We start from the raw sequence: 22,583 nt of genomic DNA on the forward strand, positions 1-22,583 counted from the left end.
AGTTACGTGATGTTAGGTTGAAGCTAATAAGATTTCGATGACAAATAATGTCTTTATATATAAAATAAAACCTGTAAACACAGCTTTGCCACAAGATAGTTCGGAAATGAGCAGTCCTGACCGGGGTTTTCATAAATCCTAATGTCAAATCTCTCACCAAAACGAGGAAGTTTGCTGAGGACCATGTCATCCAAATTCAACTTCAGCTTTAGAAGAAGAGAGAAGAAAGAATTCGTAAGTCTTTTATCGCGTAAATATAACAATATAAGTTACATTTTGTGCTGAACTAATGTAGCTGCTAAAAGCCTGTTACTAAGCAACCTATAAAAAGACACATCAATTCAGACCTCAGTATTTATTTTCTTAGCAGTGGCACCGGATCGCTTTGCTATGTGTATCCTGTGATTTAGTTGTGTCGTAAATGTAATCATGTGTGTTGTTGTGGTTGTTTAGCGGAATATAGCTCATGGCTTGATCCCTGCTGCCACCATTGCCCCCAGACCTGCTGTTCCCCGCACTCCTCCCCCACGAAGCCCCAACCCCTCTCCAGAGAGACCCAGGTACACTCCCACACCATATCCCTATCCATTCATATCACTTTTGTTCTCCTCCATCATCTCTCAATGCATTTAAGATCTTGAGAATCTCACTCATCATTTGCCATAATGTTTTTATACAACTGACTTCCAACGTAGCTGTGTCAGGATTATTGTTTCAATATCTTTACCACTTTTTATTGATCTGTAAACCTTGTAATCTCTCTGTTAACTGTCACAGGTCTGCCTTGGCAGCTGTCATATTATCTACCTCCCTGATGGGCCGTACTGTTGCCATTCCTCCTCCACGCCAAAGATCTTACTCTGAGAGTGATTGTTCATGTGCAGACAGCCAAACTGGATTTGAGCCCTATGCTGCCACAGCACTTTATACCAGGTATTATATTTCATTGACCTTGTTCAGGGATCCCTAGCCTTTTATTTTTGTTTGACATAAAGTATTTATTTAAACATGGTCACATACGGTGGCCGAGAGAGCTCAACACGCTGCAAATAGTAAAAAACATCTGTAAATTAAGAAAACAACAACACGTGCGCTGCAAATGCTCACAACACAACCACACAAAGAAACGCACTCCAAATAAAATTCTTTATTTGGTTGTGTTGTGAGCATTTGCAGCACCTGCTGTCAAATTGATGAAGATGTTTTCTTGATTTGCACGTGTTTTCTGAAGTTGCAACGCGTTGAGCTCACTCGGCCACCGTAGTCACATGACAAGGAGGTAAACAAATATTTATTTATTTTTGTAAGCGTTTTATCCTGATTGCTTTTATTTAAACTTATGTATTTTAATTTTACATTTTTAGCATTTCATTGGTTTAATTAATCGCATCCCCTTGCCGTTCCTTCACAAACCACAGTCTGGGAAACCTTGACATAAATAAACTGGCCCTCTTTTACTTTTTTAGAGGAATAGTTCACCTAGAAATGAAAGGTTTATTGAATTTTCATGTTGAACACGATTAACAGCAATGATTATATGTTGTGATCAGAAAGATATTAATGTACGATTTGTAATACTGACCCTCAAGTCATTCTAAAGCCATATGACTTAGTTTCTTCAATGAGACACAAAATTTTTTTTTTCTTAAAAAAAAGAAAATAAAAGAACACTGGTGCCCTTTTCAATGTATGAACGTGAAAAAAGACTCAGAAATGGTGAAAAAGCAACATAAAGTTGTTGTAAAAGACTTGTGACTTGTGTTCTATATTCCAAATCTTCTGAAGGCATACGATAGCTTGTGAAGAACAGAGACAATATTTAAGTTATTCACTCGTTATTCTCACTTTGGCGGGTTTATGAGATAAGTAGTCAGATCTTTTCAATGAACTGATCAGTTAAATGTCTGTCTGCCTGTCCCGCAAAGTTATCGTATGACTTCAGATGACTTGAAATATAGTGAATAAGTCATATGGACCACTTTTATGATACTCCTTTATTATAATTTTTGAAGGTTGAAAGCAACTAGTTTAGTCTTCTGTAATCCTTTTGTGTTTCATGGAGGAGAGAAAATTATAATGACACAAACTAATCCTTTAAGTGAGTCTGAAAGCACAACCTTTATTATTACACCAGAATGACTTCTGATCAGGGTAACACAGCAGGTTGCATTGATTGTAAGTGTATAGGATTGTTGATTCAGCAGGAGGCAAATTAGTTTCACATTTAGTCTTAGGTCTGATTACCTCTCCATGATAGGATGTGTTACAGATAGCAGTTAAACAGCATTAGCTGGACATCATTTTAAGTATGTCAGCTTCGCTCTCTTAAGCGGCACATGTAAAATAATGTATTTGCTCTCTCACCTAGAGACACCTGGCCAGATTCTGTGACAGGAAGACCCCCTGTGCCTTCCCCAGGACATTCTGATGATGAGGAAAGTGATGACAGTGATGAGGTGGAGGGAGATGAAGATCATATATATCAGTCCCTTGAGAGACAGAGCAGAGCTGATGACATAAATGTTGTTTACGCCATGCCATTAAAACACAGGAAGGTACAGTCGTGTGTGTTTGTTTGGTTGGGTCTGTGTGTGGAGTGCTTTGTCCTGTTAAGCATTTGATGCATTTACTAATATTCACCATGAGGTGGAGCTTCTGATTCATTCAAACCCTGCTCTAAATTTAAAACCTAGTCTGAGATCATAAAGATTATGAAGAAATAAATAATTAAAAACAGATTCAGTAGTTTTCTGATGGCTTGTGCCATTTAACCACCCCATACCCTGCATTTATGCTCATTATAATATAATATATATATATGTGTATGTGTTGACTGGCTGAATGAATCTTTCTGTCAGGGCGAGACCAATTCAGACGTCGATGAAGAAACTGAAGACTCTGCATTTGATATTGTGTCTCCCCTACAGACTGAAGGTTAGAAGTAACAGAGTGTTAAATATACTTATATTTAAAGTCTTTTATGCTCAACAAAGCTGCATTTATTTGATCGAAAATGAAACACAATAGTAATATAGTGAAATATTGAAATTATTGATATCCTGCTTTCTATTTTAATACATTTTAAAATGTAAATTATCCCTGTGATGGATAAGCTGAATTTTTAGCACCCATTACTTCAGTCGTCGGTGTCACATGATTCTTAAGAAATCAATCTAAAATGCTGATTTGATGCTGCAATGAATCCATTTTAATTTTTCAGGAGTCCTTTGACAAATAGAAAGTTAAAAAAGTGTATTTATTCAAAAGTGTACTGTCACATTTGATAAATTAAATACATCTTTGCTGAATTAAAGTATTAATTTCTGTTTCCTAATAAAAATCTTGCTGCCCTCAAACCTTTGAACAGTGTACAGTACATATTCAGTTTTAAATATTAATGTTTCACATCTCACATCTTACTCTCATAATAATTTTATTGACTTTGAGAGCCCTGGTAATTTTGCAGCTTGATGGCTATAATTAATACAATTTTGTATTTCAGAGGAAATTGTGGTTCAAGAAGAAGCAGCTAAAACGGTAAGAGAACCTCTCTCGTCACATCAACTGTAATGAGAACCTGGAGTCATTATTTTGATTAAGTTAATTCAGGGTTCAAAGCTATTTTTTTACGCTGCTGTAGGAACGTCAATTATGTTGTGGATTGGTCTGACTCTGGACTAAAGGTCATTCTGCCCCAGGGCTCAACAAATTCTCTAAAGACAGGGGGAAAATGACACTGGCATGAAAGGCTAAGGTTAAAGGGCACAAAGGTTGTTATCAGTGAAGGAGTGTGAATGAAAATCAGACAAGATGAAAGAGACAGTGGGAAGGTGTTTAGACTGGGTGGGAACATGAGAGAGAGTTTAATAATAAACTCGGCTATTTCTGACAAGAAAGACTATCATAACCATTCTGATTCACCATTCAGTATGTGGCTCGCTGATATGACAGCTAATACATCTATACATTCACACACACACACACACACACACACACACACACACACACACACAGATAGATTTGTTGTTGGTGAAAGGTTGGGACATCTCATAGGTGTAATGGTTTTTATACTGTACAAACTTTATGTGCTATTGCCCTACACCTAAACTTAGCCCTCACAGGAGACATTTCTACTTTTCTACATTTCTACTTTCCCCCCAAAAAACTCACTCTGTATGATTTATAAGCATTTTGAAAAGTGGGGACATGGGGCAATGTCCTGAAAAGTCACCTTCACCTTGTAATACCCATGTCATACCTGTGTCATTATACAAATTTATGTCACACACACACACACACACACCCACACCCCAATTAGGCCATGTGAACCTATGCTCGGTTAATATGCAGACACACGTATGCACATGCACACTGACCAGCCCCCTGCTGTCTCATAACTCTGTGTTGTCAAATCTGAATGCTACCATTCCTGTAAGGGCTTTGAGACCTTTACCAGAGGATCTGTAATCTCATCTCTTAATGAGGAAAATTGCTCATTAGTAGAGATGAACTGCCTCTAATGAGCAAGCACAGTGCACTTTTCACTATTAGATATACTTAGTAATGCTTTCTGCCTTCAGTCTGTTTTAGTCTGTGGTCTTTGTTATTCTGCAGTAAGAACCCTTTAATCAGTTAACTTCCCTCTGTCTCCATAGCAGCCATCATCGCTACGACAACCAAGATTGGGCTCTCCTGGGAGCATGGCATCTCCAGGTACTTCCCATGTCTGCCATACATTATCCATCACAAAAGCTGAACAATGTCACCTGTGCTAATTTCAGAATCAATAATTTCAGTCAGTGTGAAACGTGCCCCCTTTTTAGGACTCCTCAAGGCTTTGGGGGAAAAGCATAATTTCTTTCGACAGAGCAAATTAAGGACAATGTGAACACCTAATTGATGCCAAATTTATTCAGGCACTGACCTCGGCATCCTGGCCAAATTTGCCCACTGGCCTCTGACCATCATGGCCTCCTAACAATCCCCATATCTACTGATTGGGTTCATCACTCTGCCTCCTCTCCACCAGTAAGCTGGTGTGTGGTGGGCGTTCTGGTGCAATATGGCTGCCGTCGCATCATCTAGGTTTAATGCTGCACACTGGTGGTGGTTGAGGAGATTCCTTCCTTCCATGTAAAGTGCTTTGAGTACCCAGAAAAGCACTATATAAATGTAATTAATTATTATTAGTAATTATTTCTGTGTTCAATAAATATTTGAATATGCATAAGCATTTCTTGACACAAAAATAAAAATGTACACTACCATTCAAAAGTTTTTTGAAAGAAATTAATACTTTGTTCATCAAGGATGAACTAAACAAAGTAAGGACAATTATTGTTGTCAAAAATATTTCTATTTCTATTAAATGCTGTTCAATTGAATCTTCTATTCATCAAAGAATTAAGCTGCGCTATTTTCAGCACTGATGTAAGAAATGTTTCTTGAGCACCATTCTAATATGCTGATTTGATTTCTGAAGGATCATGTAACCCTGAAGACTGGAGTAATGTCTGCTGAAAACTGATGTGCTATTACAGGAATAAATTACATTTTGAAGTATATTAAAATAGAAAACAGTTATTTTAAATTGTAATAATATTTCACAATGTTACTGTTTACTGTTTTTGACCAAATGAATGCAGTCTCGGTGAGAACAAGATACTTTTTTCAAAAACAATAAAAAAAATTCACCAAACGGTATATAAATTTTTTTTTTATTTTATTTAGATGATGCACTACCATCATTAACAACTAATTTACTCACTCACTTAATTATCACTCTCTAATTCTGTTGTACAATTACTCATTTATTTGCCCAATCAATTTATCACTCATTTGCTGCTGCCTCACTCACCTCCTTGTTTTATAAATGTTTTTTCATATTGTTCTTGTCAGAGCTAAATGATGACTGGAGCACCCAGTCTCACAGATTAGTGAATACTTCAAAAAGGAAGACCTCACGGATGAAGGAGAGTCCAGTGAGAGGGAAAGAGAGAAACATCAGTCCAGGTGAGGGGGCACTCTGTGATCATTCCAGCTTTTTTGTCTTTCCAATTAATAATTCTGGAGCTAAAATCTCCTTAGTCGTGGTAAAGTAATTGTAATGCATGGCCCGGAGTGGCTTATTGCTCCATTTAGATGTTCAATAAACAATTAAATGTATTTCCGGCTATTTTACAGCTTAGAACCAGACACATCCCACCAGATTTGACTAGATTGTCAGGACAATTCTAGATAAAGACTAGAGCACAAAAAACTAATGAAAGAAACCAATGAACTAGATCACATTAGTTCTTTAAGTTATTTAAAAATATTAAGCTTGTCTGTGTCTAATTTTGTCCATGCTGCTTATTTTCATGAAAATATAGGATCAGACAGATTATGTATTTTAATCTGTGGTAATGTGATAAGGCTGACATAAAGATCAGACAGACTAATAGAATGACTATATTGAGGAAACTCAACAGACTATACAGCGCCAGACACATAAATGTGTATTAGGACTAAACAGATGGTCATAAACACGTACTGCTTTACATCAAATGGAATTAATATAGTCCATCTTAAAAAGAAAATCAGTCCGTTTAGGAAATTACCTTCACGTCAAACCTTTACATAATCTTGACTTCTCCTTCATTTCTCTTGTCACATTTTCATTTGTTTGTGTCCTGCTGTTTTCTATAAATGCAATCCTTCTCTGCTGTTCTGTCTTTGCATTTTGTGCTCTTGTTTGTGGTGTGTTACGTGGTGCTGTTGCTGTGTTCTGTTTTCTGTTTTGATATATACTGTTAGAAATTCTGTTTTCATATTCGAGTGTAATGTATTTGCTTTTCTGTGCTGTGGTTTTTATTCTGCGTGTGGCTGTGCTGTGTTTTGCCCTGCCCTGTGTGTGCTGTGTGGTGCAGAGGCCAGTGAAGTGTGGCGCAGTACGCTAGAGGTGCAGCAAGCACTTGTAAAGGAGCTGAGGGAGCAGACTCAAATTCTGGCCCAGGAGAAAGAGACGCTGGAGAAGAGATGTTTACAACAGAGTCAGCACATAGAGCATCTCCGGCAGGAGCTCTGCCACTCTCACACAGAGAGAGGAAACTCCGCAGGTGCCTCCTCACTCACATCCCACAGCGCTAACAGAGCCTATCCAACATTAAAGGGATCGTTTCCCCCAAAAATGAAGATACTGTCATCATTTACTCACTCTCATATTTCTTCGTATCCATATGACATTCTCTCTTCTACGGGAGGTGAATTTTTGAAGAATATTTGGGCCACTCTTTCATTATAATGTAATAACATGAAGGAAGACTGGGGCCAGAGTTTTTATGACCTCAAAAGACTTTGGATTATAATTGTATGGACCATTTTAATTAAGCTATATAATGTTAATGGTAGTTTTGTGTCCTTTTGGAAGCTTGAATGCTCCACTGACTTGCACAGTCTTCATAAAGGATCCTTTTTAAGGGGAAAAATACATAAAGGTTTTGAAATAGCATGAGGAGGAGTAAACAATGACAGAATTTTCATTTTTGGGTGACCTATGCCTTTAAGCAACGCACTGTGGAACAAAATCTACATTTCAAATAGGCATAATCTTCAACATATGCCTACTTTTCAAGCAGTGTTTTGCACAGTAATGTTTGACAGCTGAGCTGTAAAGTCAATTAAACCACCCATTTTAATGAGACTTGTGCTTTTTTCATACTCAGTGGCCTCTTTATTAGGTACAGCCTTCTAATTCTGGGTAGGATCTCTAGAACAGCAGTTTTTATGGTTCCCATATGATAACATTACACAGCTACACATTCAGGCATATTTTACAGCATTTTTTTGTGAATAGTGTCTAGAAACTGTTGTGCACAAAAAAGGTCAGCAGTTTCTGAGATACTGAATCCACTCCAGCAGTGACCAACAATCATTCTGCAGATCACATTAAACATGAGTGCATTCATGGGTCTATTATAAGTCAGCTGCTTTAATTTGTTTTTTTTTTACAATTTTCATGCTGCATCCTAATGCTACCAATTTGAATGTTTGCGCAACTGTCTTTCAGTTGTGGCATCATTCCCATCACAACTGACAATTTATCCCCTGGTAACATTTTTCCAAAAAATGGTCTACATGGTTAACAAGGAGATAACAATGTCAGTGAATAGATGATTTATGAGACATGTGATGTGTGTAGAAAACAAAATAAAGCAAAATAAAATCAGGAGAAATATCACTTCTGAACATAATACAACCCGAATTCCGGAAATGTTGGGAAATGTTTTACATTTAAATTTTAAAATGAAAACTAAATGACTTTCAAATCACATGAACCAATATTTTATTCACAATAGAACATAAAGGACATAACAAATGTTTATATGGAGAAATTTACACTTTTATCCACTAAATTAGCTCATTTCAAATTTGATGCCTGCTATGGGTCTCAAAAAAGTTGGCACCGGGGCAACAAAGGGCTGAAAAAGCAAGAAATTTTGAAAAGATTCAGCTGGGAGAACATCTAGCAACTAATTAAGTTAAAGGGTTACTCCACAGCAAAATGAAAATTTTGTCATTAATCACTTAACCCCATGTCGTTCCAAACCCGTAAAAGCTTAATTTGTCTTCGGAACACAATTTAAAGGGGTCCTATTATGCTCTTTTACAAAGTCTTGATTTTCCTTTGGGGGGTGTACTAGAACATGCTCTCATGCTTGGTGGTTCGAAAAACGCATTATTTTTCACATAATTTACATTATTACAATACCTTCCCCAGCCTGGCACAAACGGCTCGATTAGTTCCGGGTTTGAAGAAGACCCGCCTTCCAAAAAACGAAATGTATTGTGATTGGTTAGCTGTCGCAGTGCGTTGTGATTGGTGAATAGCTTGGATGGTGTTTCAGTACTGCCCTGCCCCTTGCCAAAGCAGCAATTTCGTCTGGGGTCATTATTGCCATATCAATTTGAGCTGGATTTAGACCCCAAGAATATTGAACAAGAGGATCTCGCAGAACCTTTGCATGCACGGATATTGCAAGACATATTAGAGTGGTAACGTTATTGTTGTTGTTTTTTTTTGTTTGGCTAAATCATGTTTTAGATAGGATGTTAACAACCGTTTATAAATAACTGCATTTACTATGTACAGATAAGTGCAACGGTAATATGTATTATGTTCATTGTTCTTGAATTCTAACATTATAACATGAATAGCAGTGAAACTGTTATACAGTTGAATTTATTTATACCATAGTCCAGTGTTTCCCACAGACTTACACTATTTGTGGCGGCATATATATGCAAATTAATTCTCTGCCAGCGGGTGACGCTGTTGGAGTGGTAGAGATCCCCAGTAACGCTGTACACTAAACAGAGGTCTGCTCACAAACGTTGCTTTATCAGACATTACAATCAAGATTAAATGACAACGGCATCCAAAACTTTCTTAAAAACACCCGCACCTGGTTTATGTGTCTATTATTTTAACCACGACCTCGCCCCTCCCCACCCCAACCATTCGCATTTCCGTAGGTGGGATTTATTTTAATGATATTCTAATGCACCTCTTTGTGATACACAAACACCAACAACGCTGTGGTCCAAACACGCGCATTGTAGTTCTTGAAAAGGGATTTGTAAAAAACTAAATATCTCCCTTTGGAGTGGACTTTGAGATTTGTAACTTTGTAGATTTTTTATGCCCAAACATACACAATACACACTGACTAAAATTCAAAAAGTGAAAAATCATAATAGGACCCCTTTAAGATATTTAGGATGAAAACTGGGAGGTTTGTGACTGTCCCATTGACTGCCAAGTAAATAACACTGTGGAGGCCCAGAAAAGTATGAAAAGCATCGTCAGAATAGTCCATCTGCCATCAGTGGTTCAATCTGAATTTAATGAAGCAACAAGAACACTTTTTCTGCGCAAAGAAAACGAAACAACGATTTCATTCAACAATTCGTCTCCTCTGGTTCAGCGTAGTGCCATTTTGGAGAATATCCGCTGGATGCAAGCAGCGTACGCTCTTCTGTGTCAGCCATGCCACAAGGATACATGTTCTACGTTTGTTTACGCTTTGAATTGAATGAAAACAGCATTCCTGGTATGTGGCTGACACGAAGAGCGTACGCTGCTTGCGTCCCATGATACATGTACATACAATTCTAAAAGTCTAGAAGTGAAGAAACCCCTTTTTTTTTTTTTTTTTTGCTGGATTAGTTGTGTGGTTTTGCATAAATTAGCTCTGATCTAACTATGTGCAGTTGTGTGTGTGTAGGTGAGAGCTCTGAGTTACAGAATCTGAGGCAGCAGGCTCAAGAGCTGGTGGATGAGAACGATGGGCTGAAGATGACAGTTCACCGTCTCAATGTGGAGCTCAGCAGATACCAGGCCAGATTCCGACCGCTCACCAAGGATGAGGTAAAATAGCCCATTGTACACCATTTTCAGAGACAGGTTTGAAGGCATTTTAAAGGCAGGTCTATAGGCTCAAACCTATGGAGGACCGAGAGTGCCGCTTAAAAATAAAATCAAGAATCAATTTATTGATTTAATAATTCAAACATAAAACTGTATATAAATAAATTACTTAAGACAAATTAATAGACATATTTAAAGATGTTTATTTAGTTTAGTTCTAGTTTAGCTTTAAATGTAGTTTAATAAACAATAAAACAATAAATAAATAAAAAATCATTTTTTAATGTATAAATAGACATATTTAAAACAGTTTATTTAATTCATGTTTTACATTTACATTACATTTATTCATTTAGCTGACGCTTTTATCCAAAGCGACTTACAATTGCTATATATGTCAGAGGTCGCACGCCTTTGGAGCAACTAGGGGGTTAAGTGTCTTGCTCAGGGACACGTTGCTGTCTCACAGTGGATTCGAACCCGGGTCTTGTTTTAAAAAGTACATTAATATACAGTATCTTTTTAAATGCACATTTTAAATCGATCCTTCATTTTATTTTTAAGCAGCACTCTCGGCCCTCCATACAAACCCAGCACTACAATAAAAGAGTCAGGAGTTTTGAAATGTTATACTTTTCGAAAAGTTACAGTGAACATTCCCTCCCCTCAACTATACATAAATATCAATGTATATGTAGTGGATGGAGAATCTGAATTTTCTATCTTTGGGCAAGTTCTCAGAGTTACTCTGTATGAAGAGGAGAGAGCTATGATTCTACAACACACTTTTAAGTACAAAACAATATGTGTGGGGTTTTCATACTGTGGAAAGAAACATGCCACACAGACTTTAAATATAGCTGCGAGCAGCGATGACGGGCCCAAGCCGTCAGCATACGCCACCCCGGTGGCATCGATAAAACGGTGCCCAGCGAGCACAAGCATTACAGTAACCCTCTGGCAGTTTGGTTTTAAGGGATACGGCAATTAAAGGGTTAATCCAAACCATCAACTCTGTGAAACACACACACACACAGAACAACATATAAAACTTTAAATTCTGTGAAAATATATTTTTCATTGGTAGTTGATGTTAGTTAATGCATTTACTAATGCTAACAAATGAGAAATTATTATAGTTACCAAAGGTTTTAATGATTTATTTTTCCATTAACTAACATGAATATTTTTTTCTAACACAAATGAATAAAGTAAAAAATATATTGTTAATATTTAATGTTATTTGTGAATTAACCAATGTTAAAAAACAACATTATTTAACTGTTGTTAATTTACATCATTAATAAATATATACCATTTAATGTTGATCAAAATCAATTCCAAAATGTGTTAATATATTATTACATTTTAAAGTTTTATCTTTTGAACATGACTATTTTTCTAATATTAAAAATATTTTGTTCATTGTTAGTTCGTTGTAAGTTCATACTATCAATGAAGAATTAACATGCTGTAAAATATATATTTTTCATTGTTAGTTCATGTTAATTAATGCATTCCCTACTGTTAACAAATGAGACTTAATTATAAAGTGTTATCAAAACCTTTAATGCTTTATAAGCATTTTTTAAGGATTTTATTGAGAAGTTTAAACAGACCCTCTCTCTCTCTCTCTCTCCCCCTCCACACTCACTGAACTCACACAGTCAGTCACTCACCCAGTCACCCACCGCACACATTAGAAGCAGTGACAGGAGAACTCTGATAAGTTTTAAATTTTCTCCTCTCCATAGTGTATTGTAAATTCATGAAATTAATCACATATCCTCAGACTGTATTGTTCTGTGTATGTAATTTTTTATGAAGTGTTTGGAAGCTGCTCTTAAAAGATAAAAAAAAAAAAGTTCTCTTTTTTCTGTAACTTTAATAAATTGCCATTAAATCATCGTTCAAGATATCCTAAATCCGTCCACAATTTAGCATCTTCAGTATTTTGGCATCATGAGAAAAAATGTTTGGTGTGATTTCTGTGTTTCTGCTTGAAGGAGTATGAATTTGTTTACAGCCTGTTTAAAAAAAACCCACATTAAAATAAATATAGCCGACTTCCTGTTGGTCGTAGCTAATGACTGTAAATTAGAAAGTTGTCCGGATTAATAAGAACAATTTATGTACCGAGTTTGGTGTCTGTAGCTATCATTATATATATATAAACATTAATAATTATATACCATTTAATGTTGTTCAATATTAATTCCAAAATGTGTTAATATATTATTAAATTTTAAAGTTTATCTTTTGAACATGACTATTTTTCTAACATTAAAAAGATTAATAAATGCTTTAAAAAAAAATTGTTCTTTGTTAGTTCATACTATCCTGGAAGAATTAACATGCTGTAAAAATATATTTTTCATTGTTAGTTCACGTTAATTAATGCATTTCCTAATGTTAAGAAATGAGACCTTATTATAAAGTGTTATCAAAACCTTTAATGCTTTATAAGCATTTTTTAAGGATTTTATTGAGAAGTTTAAACAGACCCTCTCTCTCTCTCTCTTTCTCTCCCCCTCCCCCTCCACACTCACTAAACTCACACAGTCAGTCACCCACCCAGTCACCCACCGCACACATTAGAAGCACAGAGACAGGAGAACTCTGATAAGTTTGAAAATTTTCTTTTCGCCATAGTGTATTGTAAATTCATGAAATAATCACATATCCTCAGACTGTCTTGTTCTGTGTATGTAATTTTTTATGAAGTGTTTGGAAGCTGCTCTTAAAAGATAAAAAAAAAAAGTGTTCTTTTTTACTGTAACTTTAATAAATTGCCATTAAATCATCGTTCAAGATATCCTAAATCCGTCCGCAATTTAGCATCATCAGTATTTTGGCATCATGACAAAAAATGTTTGGTGTGATTTCCGTGTTTCTGATTGGAGGAGTATGAATTTGTTTACAGCCCGTTTAAAAAAAAAAAACACACATTAAAATAAATATAGCCGACTTCCTGTTGGTCGTAGCTAATGACTGTAAATTAGAAAGTTGTCCGGATTAATAAGAACAATTTATATACCGAGTTTGGTGTCTGTAGCTATCATATATATATATATATATACAAATTAATAATTATATACCATTTAATGTTGATCAATATTAATTCCAAAATGTGTTAATATATTATTAAATTTTAAAGTTTATCTTTTGAACATGACTATTTTTCTAACATTAAAAAGATTAATAAATGCTTTAAAAAAAATTGCTCTTTGTTATTTCATACTATCATGGAAGAATTAACATGCTGTAAAAATATATTTTTCATTGTTAGTTCACGTTAATTAATGCATTTCCTAATGTTAAGAAATGAGACCTTATTATAAAGTGTTATCAAAATCTTTAATGATTTATAAGCATTTTTTTAAGATTTTAAAAAACAGACCCTCTCTCTCTTTCTCTCTCTCACCCACTGCCTCAATCCACACTCAATCCACACAGTCACTCACACAGTCACTCACAGCCCACCCCCACCCCTCACTCAGCAGCAGTGACAGGGAGCTCTCACTCAGAGGCAGGCTGGCAGGGAGCTCTCACTCAAAAGCAGCTCTGATAGTTTTTAAATTTTCTCCTCCGCATAGTGTATTGTAAATTCATGAAATTAATCCCATAATCTCAGACTGTATTGTTCTGTGTATGTAATTTTTTATGAAGTGTTTGGAAGCTGCTCTTAAAAGATAAAAAAAAAATGTTTTTTCTTGTTTACTGTAACTTTAATAAATTTCCATTAAATCATCGTTCAAGATATCCTAAATCCGTCCGCAATTTAGCATCATCAGTATTTTGGCATCATGAGAAAAAATGTTTGGTGTGATTTCCGTGTTTCTGTTTGGAGGAGTATGAATTTGTTTACAGCCCGTTTAAAAAAAAAACCCACATTAAAATAAATATAGCCGACTTCCTGTTGGTCGTAGCTAATGACTGTAAATTAGAAAGTTGTCCGGATTAATAAGAACAATTTATGTACCGAGTTTGGTGTCTGTAGCTAAAACTAACCCCCCCATTTTTGACAAAAGGTGGCGCTATAGAGTGTCTCTTCCACGCCCGTTTATGAGCTTTTTCCAGTTTCTAACTATCATTAAAATGGATATGTGTGTTGAGTTTCATGACATTCTAAACATGTTATCTGCCTCAAAATCACCAGAAACGAATTTTCAACTTTGACACGTTGCCATGGCAACACAATTTTAGATATCAATATTCCCTTCACAGTTTTACATCGGCCGTGTTTTGACATTATTCTGGTGAAGTTTGAAGCAAATCGAGTAAAAATAAGATGCTGAATTCAAAGCATTTTGAAAACGACACACTTCCTGCAGCCAGTTGGTGGCGCTATAACTTTCAGTCATAATAGTCACATCTATCCGATCGGCATCATACAACGAACAAATCTCTGAAGTTTGATCTACATCATACAATGTATGTGGACGTTATTAGGCATTTCCTGGGTCTCATTTTTCGCCATAACTTCATCGCCTCGCCACGGGCAAACCGTTCGACATATCAAAAATATCTTCGCAATTTAGCGTCCCCAATGTCTTGAGATCATGTTCACCGAGTTTGGTGGCAATCGTATGGAAATCCTCAGAGGAGTATATCAAATTCCAGAGCATGTGCTTTTTAAACAGCCCTGAATAGCCGACTTCCTGTTGGGCGGAGCCTAAGACATGCTGCACGGAAGTTGTTCGGCTCAATGAGTTCTATATGTGTACCGAGTTTCATATGAATACGTGCAAGTATGTGTGAGCTATACATCAAGTTTTCTGACAATTTTCCAGGGGGCGCCGTAGAGCCCCTGTGCCACGCCCGGGTCCCAGCCTCAGCGGCGTCCTAATGGCCGCAGGTTCCAATGTGCGTGCCAATTTTCAAGAGTTTTCGGGCACGTTAAGGCCCCCAAAAGTGCCCGGATGATTGAAATAAAAAAAAAAAAAAAAAAAAAAAAAAAAAAAAAAAAATATAGCTGCGAGCAGCGATGACGGGCCCAAGCCGTCAGCATATGCCACCCCGGTGGCATCGATAAAACGGTGCCCAGCGAGCACAAGCATCACAGTAACCCTCTGGCAGTTTGGTTTTAAGGGATACGGCAATTAAAGGGTTAATCCAAACCATCAACTCTGTGAAACACACACACACAGAACATATAAAACTTTAAGTTCTGTGAAAATATATTTTTCATTGGTAGTTGATGTTAGTTAATGCATTTACTAATGCTAACAAATGAGAAATTATTATAGTTACCAAAGCTTTTAATGATTTATAAGCATTTTTTAATGATTTATTTTTCCATTAACTAACATGAATAATTTATTCTAACACAAATGAATAAAGTAAAACATATATTGTTAATATTTAATGTTATTTGTGAATTAACCAATGTTAAAAACAACATTATTTAACTGTTGTTAATTTACATCATTAATAAATATATACCATTTAATGTTTATCAAAATCAATTCCAAAATGTGTTAATATATTATTACATTTTAAAGTTTTATCTTTTGAACATGACTATTTTTCTAATATAAAAAATATTTTGTTCATTGTTAGTTCATTGTAAGTTCATACTATCAATGAAGAATTAACATGCTGTAAAAAATATATTTCATTGTTAGTTCATGTTAATTAATGCATTCCCTACTGTTAACAAATGAGACTTAATTATAAAGTGTTATCAAAACCTTTAATGCTTTATAAGCATTTTTTAAGGATTTTATTGAGATGTTTAAACAGACCCTCTCTCTCTCTCCCTCTCTCTCTCCCCCTCCACACTCACTGAACTCACACAGTCAGTCACCCACCCAGTCACCTACCGCAAACATTAGAAGCACAGAGACAGGAGAACTCTGATAGTTTTTAAATTTTCTCCTCCGCATAGTGTATTGTAAATTCATGAAATTAATCACATATCCTCAGACTGTATTGTTCTGTGTATGTAATTTTTTATGAAGTGTTTGGAAGCTGCTCTTAAAAGAAAAAAAGAAAAGAAAAGTTTTCTCTTTTTTACTGTAACTTTAATAAATTGCCATTAAATCATCGTTCAAGATATCCTAAATCCGTCCGCAATTTAGCATCTTCAGTATTTTGGCATCATAAGAAAAAATGTTTGGTGTGATTTCCGTGTTTCTGTTTGGAGGAGCATGAATTTGTTTACAGCCTGTTTAAAAACAAAACCCACATTAAAATAAATATAGCCGACTTCCTGTTGGTCGTAGCTAATGACTGTAAATTAGAAAGTTGTCCGGATTAATAAGAACAATTTATGTACCGAGTTTGGTGTCTGTAGCTATCATTATATATATATAAACATTAATAATTATATACCATTTAATGTTGATCAATATTAATTCCAAAATGTGTTAATATATTATTACATTTGAAAGTTTATCTTTTGAACATGACTATTTTTCTAACATTAAAAAGATTAATAAATGCTTTAAAAAAATTGTTCTTTGTTAGTTCATACTATCATGGAAGAATTAACATGATGTAAAAATATATTTTTCATTGTTAGTTCACGTTAATTAATGCATTTCCTAATGTTAAGAATTGAGACCTTATTTAATGATTTATAAGCATTTTTTAAAGATTTTAAAAAACAGACCCTCTCTCTCTTTCTCTCTCTCACCCAGCTCCTCAATCCACACAGTCACTCACACAGTCACTCACACCCCACCCCACCCCACCCCTCACTCAGCTGCAGGCTGACAGGGATCTCTCACTCAGAAGCAGTCTAAGAGCTCTCTGATAGTTTTTAAATTTTCTCCTAAGCATAGTGTATTGTAAATTCATGAAATTAATCACATATCCTCAGACTGTATTGTTCTGTGTATGTAATTTTTTATGAAGTGTTTGGAAGCTGCTCTTAAAAGATAAAAAAAAAAAAAAATTATCTTTTTTACTGTAACTTTAATAAATTGCCATTAAATCATCGTTCAAGATATCCTAAATCCGTCCGCAATTTAGCATCTTCAGTATTTTGGCATCATGATAAAAAATGTTTGGTGTGATTTCCGTGTTTCTGCTTGGAGGAGTATTAATTTGTTTACAGCCCGTTTTTAAAAAAAACCCACATTAAAATAAATATAGCCGACTTCCTGTTGGTCGTAGCTAATGACTGTAAATTAGAAAATTGTCCGGATTAATAAGAACAATTTATGTACCGAGTTTGGTGTCTGTAGCTAAAACTAACCCCCTCATTTTTGACAAAAGGTGGCGCTATAGAGTGTCTCTTCCACGCCCGTTTATGAGCTTTTTCCAGTGTCTAACTATCATTAATACTGATATGTGTGTTGAGTTTCATGACATTCTAAACATGTTATCTGCCTCAAAATCACCAGAAACGAATTTTCAACTTTGACACGTTGCCATGGCAACATAATTTTAGATATCAATATTCCCTTCACAGTTTTACATCGGCCGTGTTTTGACATTATTCTGGTGAAGTTTGAAGCAAATCGAGGTAAAAGAAGATGCTGAATTCAAAGCATTTTGAAAACGACACACTTCCTGCAGCCAGTTGGTGGCGCTATAACTTTCAGTCATAATAGTCACATCTATCCGATCGGCATCATACAACGAACAAATCACTGAAGTTTGATATACATCATACAATGTATGTGGACGTTATTAGGCATTTCCTGGGTCTCATTTTTCGCCATAACTTCATCGCCTCGCCACGGGCAAACCGTTCGACATATCAAAAATATCTTCGCAATTTAGCGTCCCCAATGTCTTGAGATCATGTTCACCTAGTTTGGTGGCAATCGTATGGAAATCCTCAGAGGAGTATATCAAATTCCAGAGCATGCGCTTTTTAAACAGCCCTGAATAGCCGACTTCCTGTTGGGCGGAGCCTATGACATGCTGCGCGGAAGTTGTTCGGCTCAATGAGTTCTATATGTGTACCGAGTTTCATATGAATACGTGCAAGTATGTGTGAGCTATACATCAAGCTTTCTGACAATTTTCCAGGGGGCGCCGTAGAGCCCCTGTGCCACGCCCGGGTCCCAGCCTCAGCGGCGTCCTAATGGCCGCAGGTTCCAACGTGCGTGCCAATTTTCGAGAGTTTTCGGGCACGTTAAGGCCCCCAAAAGTGCCCGGATGATTGAAATAAAAAAAAAAAAAAAAAAAAAAAAAAAAAAAAAAAAAAAAAAAATATAGCTGCGAGCAGCGATGACGGGCCCAAGCCGTCAGCATACGCCATCCCGGTGGCATCGATAAAACGGTGCCCAGCGAGCACAAGCATCACAGTAACCCTCTGGCAGTTTGGTTTTAAGGGATACGGCAATTAAAGGGTTATTCCAAACCATCAACTCTGTGAAACACACACACACAGAACAACATATAAAACTTTAAATTCTGTGAAAATATATTTTTCATTGGTAGTTGATGTTAGTTAATGCATTTACTAATGCTAACAAATGAGAAATTATTATAGTTACCAAAGGTTTTAATGATTTATAAGCATTTTTTAATGATTTATTTTTCCATTAACTAACATGAATAATTTATTCTAACACAAATGAATAAAGTAAAACATATATTGTTAATATTTAATGTTATTTGTGAATTAACCAATGTTAAAAACAACATTATTTAACTGTTGTTAATTTACATCATTAATAAATATATACCATTTAATGTTTATCAAAATCAATTCCAAAATGTGTTAATATATTATTACATTTTAAAGTTTTATCTTTTGAACATGACTATTTTTCTAATATTAAAAATATTTTGTTCATTGTAAGTTCATTGTAAGTTCATACTATCAATGAAGAATTAACATGCTGTAAAAAATATATTTTTCATTGTTAGTTCATGTTAATTAATGCATTCCCTACTGTTAACAAAAGAGACTTAATTATAAAGTGTTATCAAAACCTTTAATGCTTTATAAGCATTTTTTAAGGATTTTATTGAGAAGTTTAAACAGACCCTCTCTCTCTCTCTCTCTCTCTCTCTCTCTCTCCCTCCACACTCACTGAACTCACACAGTCAGTCACCCACCCAGTCACCCACCGCACACATTAGAAGCACAGAGACAGGAGAACTCTGATAGTTTTAATTTTCTGCTCTCCATAGTGTATTGTAAATTCATGAAATTAATCACATATCTCAGACTGTCTTGTTCTGTGTATGTAATTTTTTATGAAGTGTTTGGAAGCTGCTCTTTAAAGATAAAAAAAAAAAGTGTTCTTTTTTACTGTAACTTTAATAAATTGCCATTAAATCACCGTTCAAGATATCCTAAATCAGTCCGCAATGTAGCATCTTCAGTATCTTGGAAGCATGTGAAAAAATGTTTGGTGTGAATTTTTGGTTTCTGCTTGAAGGAGTATGAATTTGTTTACAGCCCGTTTAAAAAAAAAAAAAACACATAAAAAAAAAAATAGCCGATTTCCTGTTGGTCGTAGCTAATGACTGTAAATTAGAAAGTTGTCCGGATTAATAAGAACAATTTATGTACCGAGTTTGGTGTCTGTAGCTATCATTATATATATATATATATATATATATATATATATATATATATATATATATATATATAATCATTAATAATTATATACCATTTAATGTTGATCAATATTAATTCCAAAATGTGTTTATATATTATTACATTTTAAAGTTTATCTTTTGAACATGACTAATTTTCTAACATTAAAAAGATTAATAAATGCTTTAAAAAAATTGTTCTTTGTTAGTTCATACTATCATGGAAGAATTAACATGCTGTAAAAATATATTTTTCATTGTTAGTTCACGTTAATTAATGCATTTCCTAATGTTAAGAATTGAGACCTTATTATAAAGTGTTATCAAAATCTTTAATGATTTATAAGCATTTTTTAAAGATTTAAAAAAACAGACCCTCTCTCTCTCTTTCTCTCTCTCACCCACTGGCTCAATCCACACAGTCACTCACACAGTCACTCACACCCCACCCCCACCCCCACCCCTCACTCAGCTGCAGGCTGACAGGGATCTCTCACTCAGAAGCAGTCTAAGTCTAACTCTCTGATAGTTTTCAAATTTTCTCCTCTGCATAGTGTATTGTAAATTCATAAAATTAATCACATATCCTCAGACTGTATTGTTCTGTGTATGTAATTTTTTATGAAGTGTTTGGAAGCTGCTCTTAAAAGATAAAAAAAAAAAAGAAATGATCTTTTTTACTGTAACTTTAATAAATTGCCATTAAATCATCGTTCAAGATATCCTAAATCCGTCCGCAATTTAGCATCTTCAGTATTTTGGCATCATGATAAAAAATGTTTGGTGTGATTTCCGTGTTTCTGCTTGGAGGAGTATTAATTTGTTTACAGCCCGTTTTTAAAAAAAACCCACATTAAAATAAATATAGCCGACTTCCTGTTGGTCGTAGCTAATGACTGTAAATTAGAAAGTTGTCCGGATTAATTAGAACAATTTATGTACCGAGTTTGGGGTCTGTAGCTAAAACTAACCCCCTCATTTTTGACAAAAGGTGGCGCTATAGAGTGCCTCTTCCACGCCCGTATATGAGCTTTTTCCAGTGTCTAACTATCATTAATACTCATATGTGTGTTGAGTTTCATGACATTCTAAACATGTTATCTGCCTCAAAATCACCAGAAACGAATTTTCAACTTTGACACATTGCCATGGCAACATAATTTTAGATATCAATCTTCCCTTCACAGTTTTACATCGGCCGTGTTTTGACATTATTCTGGTGAAGTTTGAAGCAAATCGAGTAAAAATAAGATGCTGAATTCAAAGCATTTTGAAAACGACACACTTCCTGCAGCCAGTTGGTGGCGCTATAACTTTCAGTCATAATAGTCACATCTATCCGATCGGCATCATACAAAGAACAAATCACTGAAGTTTGATCTACATCATACAATGTATGTGGACGTTATTAGGCATTTCCTGGGTCTCATTTTTCGCCATAACTTCATCGCCTCGCCACGGGCAAACCGTTCGACATATCAAAAATATCTTCGCAATTTAGCGTCCCCAATGTCCTGAGATCATGTTCACCGAGTTTGGTGGCAATCGTATGGAAATCCTCAGAGGAGTATATCAAATTCCAGAGCATGCGCTTTTTAAACAGCCCTGAATAGCCGACTTCCTGTTGGGCGGAGCCTAAGACATGCTGCGTGAAAGTTGTTCAGCTCAATGAGTTCTATATGTGTACCGAGTTTCATATGAATACGTGCAAGTATGTGTGAGCTATACATCAAGTTTTCTGACAATTTTCCAGGGGGCGCCGTAGAGCCCCTGTGCCACGCCCGGGTCCCAGCCTCAGCGGCGTCCTAATGGCCGCAGGTTCCAATGTGCGTGCCAATTTTCGAGAGTTTTCGGGCACGTTAAGGCCCCCAAAAGTGCCCGGATGATTGAAATAAAAAAAAAAAAAAAAAAAAAAAAAAAAAAAATAATAATCCTTAGAAGAACAATAGGGCCCTGCGCCTTACTGGCTTGGGCCCTAATAATAATCCTTAGAAGAACAATAGGGCCCTGCGCCTTACTGGCTTGGGCCCTAATTAAAATTCTGGAGATAATTCTCTGAAATGATAAATGTTTGAGTTCATGTACGGGACATTATATCTGCAGTCTCGCTTGCCTTATCCTCTGATGCAAGAGATTGGTGCTCTGTGATAACTGAAGTTAATTGCTGCATATCGGCATAGACTGATTCTGGAGGGCCGCTGGAAACTATAGTTCCATTTTCTTCATAACTGATGAAAAAGGAATCGACTCTCAGAATTTTAGTAGTATCTGACACTGACTCCTTTCAGTCTTGCAGGGTGTGATTAGCTGACACCACAGTAATGATATGCAGCACTTCCTTTCATCTCCCACTTCCTGTTTAATGCAGAGATGATAGTTTGCAGGATATTATAATTTCAAAGGAGCATTAACCAGCGAGAGGTTGAGATCAAATCTGTGTGTGTGCGCGTGGAATCAGAGATTGTTTCTGCTTTGCTTGTCTAAGCCTTATGAACGCATTAATCTTATAGCACCTCTGAGATGGTGTGCAGCTGAGACACGTCCAAAAACTATGTAGACCTTTATTTAACTGGATCACTATTAACGCTTTGGTGACAATGTTATTTAAATATGCTGGGATTTGCAAGTAGGAGCATATTATTGGAAAGAGCCCTCTAACTAAACA

At 35.7% G+C, this 22,583-nt stretch overlaps 1 protein-coding gene across 1 annotated transcript in view; it reads left to right on the forward strand.

Annotated features, from left to right (window-relative positions):
• LOC306881316 (centrosomal protein of 89 kDa-like) overlaps positions 1–22,583 on the forward strand; it is a gene marked incomplete at its 3' end in the record, with an annotated part of 39,109 nt that continues 16,526 nt past the window's right edge. Inside the window, exons 1-10 of the mRNA XM_079435346.1 lie at positions 1–234; positions 454–560; positions 778–933; positions 2,369–2,555; positions 2,859–2,934; positions 3,503–3,537; positions 4,656–4,713; positions 5,899–6,012; positions 6,909–7,097; positions 10,266–10,408. Coding sequence (XP_079291472.1) covers positions 142–234; positions 454–560; positions 778–933; positions 2,369–2,555; positions 2,859–2,934; positions 3,503–3,537; positions 4,656–4,713; positions 5,899–6,012; positions 6,909–7,097; positions 10,266–10,408 — 1,158 coding nt within the window. The 5' untranslated portion in view covers positions 1–141. The remainder of the gene's footprint in view (positions 235–453; positions 561–777; positions 934–2,368; positions 2,556–2,858; positions 2,935–3,502; positions 3,538–4,655; positions 4,714–5,898; positions 6,013–6,908; positions 7,098–10,265; positions 10,409–22,583) is intronic.

The sequence above is a fragment of the Barbus barbus genome, assembly GCF_936440315.1.
Source record: "Barbus barbus genome assembly, chromosome: 2".
Taxonomy (NCBI): domain Eukaryota; kingdom Metazoa; phylum Chordata; class Actinopteri; order Cypriniformes; family Cyprinidae; genus Barbus; species Barbus barbus.